Genomic DNA, 4956 nt, shown 5'->3' with positions numbered 1-4956 from the left:
GATAGTCGGGGACTCTCATTCTATGGAGCGCTGCTGCGATGGCTTCCCAGCTGGCGCTGTTGAATGCGTTCTTAACGTCGATAGTGACCACTGCGCAGTAGCGGTTTCCTCTACGTTTCTGCTTGGACGCCTTCTGTGCTGTCTCGACGACAGTCCGGATCGCATCTAGTGTGGACCTTCCCTTCCGGAACCCAAACTGCCTTTGTGTCAGTCCGTAGTCGCCCTCCGTATATATGGATAGCCTGTTCAGGATAATCCTTTCTAGCAGCTTTCCCAGTGTGTCCAGCAGGCAAATTGGTCGATATGATGCTGGATCCCCCGGCGGTTTTCCTGGTTTTGGCAACAGTACCAACTTCTGGATTTTCCACTTGTCTGGAAAGTGTCCCTCGTTTAGGCAGTTTTGCATCACCGTGCGGAACATGTCTGGAAATGCATGGATTGCCTCCTTAAGAGCTGCATTGGGGATCCCATCCGGGCCGGCGCCTTCTTCATCTGCAGGTCTTTCGCGATTGAAACAAGTTCGTCATTGGAGACTCTTCTCTCGTCAGCGTTCTCATCCTCTAGCACCCGGTAAGGGGTAGGGGGCCAGGACGTTGGCTCGTGTTCCGGGAAGAGTCCTTTAACTATTATTTTTAGCTTATCTGGGCATCCTTCGGCTGGCATTGCTGGGCCCCTGATCCTTGCCATCACTATTCGGAATGCATCGCCCCAGGGGTTGGAATCGACTGCTCTACAAAGCTCCTTAAAGGCGTTTGTTTGCTCTGCTTAATCGCGTATTTCAGTGCGGCCTTGGCAACGCGGAGGTCACTTCTTCTTTCCTCTCTAGTCTCGGTACTTCTTGCTCTCTGGAAGCACCTTCTAGCTCTGTTGCAGTTAGCTCGTAATGCATTGAGTGACTCGTTCCACCAGTAGACCGGACGCCGTCGGTTTCTAGGCTCCACCTTCCTTGGCATGGTTGTGTCGCATGCTCTGGTTAGCGCCTCGGTCAGCTCGTCAGCATCACCATTCTGGGCTTCGCTGTGTGGTCGTAGTGCCACAACAAAGAGGTCCTTGTCGAATGCCTCCATTTTCCACTGCCGCTCTCGAATTCTTCCTGTTTGTGCTGCCACGGGGTTCCGTTGGCCAATAGTGTACCGTATAGCTTGGTGATCACTGTACGTGAACTCTTCGCACACTCTCCAGTTAATGTCGGTTCTCAGCGACGGGCTGCAGAAGGTGACGTCGATGATCGATTCTCGGCCATCTCTGCGGAAAGTGCTGGTGGTTCCAACGTTGCTCAGCTCTACTTCGAGCGTTGCCAGTGCTTCAAGTAGGCTGGCTCCTCTGGCGTTCGTACATCTACTTCCCCATTCGGTTGCCCAGGCGTTGAAGTCACCTCCTATGACGATCGGTCTCCGTCCAATGAGCTCACCAGTTAGTTCGTCCAGCATGCGGCAGAACTGTTCCAGCGTCCACCTTGGGGGAGCATAGCAGCTGCATACGAAGACTTCGTTAATTTTGGCGACCACGAAACCCTCGTATCGGTTTGTAACCACCTCCTGGATGGGATATCTGCCCGTCACCAATATCGCGGCCATTCCTGCTCTGTCTGCTATCCAGTTACCGTTATCGGAGGAAATTCGATACGGCTCCGCTATGATTGCAACGTCGCACTTCGTTTCTGTTGTCGACTGCCACAACAGTTGCTGTGCAGTGTCGCAGTGATTGAGGTTGATTTGAATCACCTCCATTATTGTAGGGCTGCCTTTGCCTTCTGGTACACCAGGCATTTAAAGCCTCCCGTCACGTGGTCGTTGTCTTCCTTGCACAACATACACCTCGGTTGCTTATTGCAGTCCTTCACAACGTGCCCCTCATTGCCGCATTTCCGGCACAGCTTCGATCTGTCAGGTCCCGGACAATTCCTCGCCTGGTGACCAAAGTCCATGCATTTAAAGCATCTCGCCATTTCTTTGGGTTCACGTGGGATGGCTCTAAAGCTAACCACCGCCCATCCAATTTTGACTCTGTCCACCTTCAGAAGCCGGTTTGCCGCCTCGATAGGTAGACGAATCGACGCCGTCTGCGTACTGTCGTATGCCTTCCGCAGCCGAATAGACATTGGAACGTCGCCCAGGTATTCCGCTCTTGTTAGCACGGCTTTCACCTCACTCTCTGTTGTGACCTCGTCCAGGTTTTTCGCTTCAACGATCGTCTCCTGAGACAAAGCTTTTACTTGAGCTTCGCTACCGAGCGCTGTCTCGACTAGCGCCTTGAAAGCCGCGCTCTTCACCTCCGGGTCTCTCTTGAGCTCGAAGAGCAACTCGCCGCTCTGGGTTCTCCGGGTTTTCACGACCTTTTCCCCTAACTCTTTCAGCTTCGGGTCGTCCCTCATTCTCTTGAGGAGATCGGCATACGTCATCTTCTCGCCCTTCACTCCAACAATCAGAGCATCGCCTCTGCTCCGGATCCGGCGAGGTTGGGGTCTCGCCCTATTCTTCGCCTTTTTTTCCGCTTCTTCGCGTTCTGCCGGCATGTCCCTCTGCAACTGCTTCTGCCGATCTTCTTTCATTTTTTTCTTGTTCTCACTCTCCTCCTTCTGCTTAGGAATGGTTCGCCAGCCGCTAGCCTCACCCTGCTCCGTGTCGCACTGCTCCTCCGCTCTGTTTTCATTTTGCTCTTCGTGGTCGCCGTTCAGCTCATCCTTCCGCTTTTTTGAGCTTACCTTATCTCCTGGCGATTCCCGATCCCGCTTTTCTGTGCGCGGGGCTCTCGACACCGCCTGATCCAGGATCGTCGCTGCCAGGGCCTCCTCCGCAATTACAGCCCTCCTTATTAACGCCGCATGCACCACTTCCTTCTCTGCCAGGGCCTCCTCGGCGACTACAACTCTCTTAATCAAGGCCTCCTGCTCCATTTCTGCCTCTATCACCGCCGTTAAGGTCCGTGCTGCTTGCTTCTTGATCTCACCATGGATGTTACTTCTCTCCTTCATGAACTCAATCAGCTTCAGGAGTTTTTCTTTGGCAGCTCGCAGCTTGTTCGTCTGTTGGCTGTCCTCTTTTGACTTCGGGATGGGCGTAGTGAAGTTTAGCATCGAGCCTTGCCCTTTTGGGGTTATCTGCTGCTGTGTGTTGCCGCTAAACATTTGTGCGACTACCTCCTTCAATATTGGCGATCTACACAGCTTCTCCTTCCTATCGAACACGTTGGCATCGCTGATCTGCGTGTCCATCGCGCAATCGCTATCTTCTCCTGTATTTGATTTTGTATTTAATTCTTGAAAACTCATTTTGGATCCCACGAGTAGCTAGGGAAATATGTAGTCCGCTGCGCCAGTGCCCTGCCTTAACGCAGTAAGGGCTTCGAACTGGTCGGATGCGCCCCGGTGTCCGCCAGGCTCCGTTCGTATGTATGTATGTATGTATGTATGTATGTATGTATGTATGTATGTGTATGTGATGACAATTTGCAATGAAATTCAAGAGAAGTGAGAAACATGCCAATTGTCTGAAGTTTTTGAACCCTTTTAGTGGAATACGAACTCTGAATTTAAGGAAAAGATAAAACTTTTACCGACTAAATTCCACTATTTAATATTTATTCGCGACAGATACGTATACGCTTTGAAATAAGACACCGATGAAGCCTGCACGTCGTAGGCGAACTACGTATCTGTTGCAAATGAATATTAAATAGTGGGATTCAATCGAAAAGCTTTTCTTTTCATTGATTTCAGATTTCAATTGTCATTTTCTTCACTTGCTGTTACTCACAATTGTACAAGAAAAGCAAAAAACGAAGAAAAGCAGTTAATTTAAGCATGTAGGTATAGTGGTGTGTAGGATTAAAAATACTAGTGAGTTGATTTTTCCAAATAAATTTATATAAATTACAAACAATTTTTGCGCATCAATAGATGCTCTTTCCAATCAATAGATACTAGAGCTTAGAAATTTTATCTGAAATATAGGAGGAAAACATTGTACGGTAGTAATTTTGTACGATTTGTTTTCGTTAGTGACACTTTAAAAGACAGAAATCTTATGTCATGTATCATATTTTAATAAATAAATCGAATTAAACAACAATTGTCTCCCGCTTCCTGCTGCTAGCGCTGCTGTGGTCGATGGATTTGAATTCTTGAACTTGAAACAAGTTAATTCACTGCGTAATAATCTCGGACGAACACTGGACCTCGTTTTCTGCCTTCCTGAACAAGAGATCGCTGTACGTCGGGCTATTTCTCCGCTACTTCCTGTTGATATTCCCCATCCTCCATTGGATTTATTCTTGCCTATACTGGCATGCCCCGTTGAAGTTCAAGCTGTCAGTTTCGAAATTGCGCCTCTGAACTATCGTCGTATTAACTTTGATGTTCTTCTGAATCACCTTTTGTCTCTGGATTGGGCTGCTTTATTAGACGAGATCGATGTGGATGATATGGCATTGCGGTTTTGCGATGCTATTTGCACCTGGCTGAACGAGAATCTTCCCAGAATTAGACCTCCTTCGAAACCTGTCTGGAGTAATAGTGAGTTGCACAGATTGAAACGGCATCGAAATGCAAAGCAGAGACTCCTTCGTAAGCAACGAACACCGCAGAATAAACGCGCTTTCAAATTTGCCAGCGATGCATACCGTAGGCTAAATAGTTACCTCTACAAATCACACGTACTGCGGACGCAATTCAGATTGCGAACTAATCCAAAAAGCTTTTGGACATTCGTAAACACTAAGAGAAAAGGATCTTCTATTCCTTCTAGTGTATTCTTGGGTGGAACGGAATCATCAACTGTTACTGAATCTTGCGAATTGTTTGCTGATCATTTTTCTTCTGTGTTCGCCAGTGGATGTACCACGCAGTCTGATGCTGTAATAGCTACGTCAGGTGTCCCTGACGGTGCTGTTGATCTGGACATTTTTGACATCACTCCCGAAATGGTCATTTCTGGTGCAAAAAAACTGAAGAGCTCC

General features: G+C 48.4%; 1 protein-coding gene across 1 annotated transcript; it reads right to left on the bottom strand.

The window, feature by feature from the left end:
* Positions 1–1729: 1729 nt before the first annotated feature.
* LOC128745650 (uncharacterized) lies at positions 1730–3214 on the bottom strand. Its single transcript, XM_053842727.1, has one exon. It carries the CDS (start codon positions 3212–3214, stop codon positions 1730–1732), a length of 1485 nt encoding a protein of 494 aa, XP_053698702.1.
* Between the last annotated feature and the right edge of the window lie 1742 nt (positions 3215–4956).

This window comes from Sabethes cyaneus, chromosome 1 (genome assembly GCF_943734655.1).
Source record: "Sabethes cyaneus chromosome 1, idSabCyanKW18_F2, whole genome shotgun sequence".
Lineage (NCBI taxonomy): Eukaryota > Metazoa > Arthropoda > Insecta > Diptera > Culicidae > Sabethes > Sabethes cyaneus.
The sequence above is the reverse complement of the archived record's forward strand: the minus strand, read 5'-3'. Positions and strand labels throughout refer to the sequence as shown.

Excerpts from the sequence above, each read along its gene's own strand:
- LOC128745650 (XM_053842727.1), bottom strand. The coding sequence starts at position 3,214 with ATGGACACGCAGATCAGCGATGCCAACGTGTTCGATAGGAAGGAGAAG.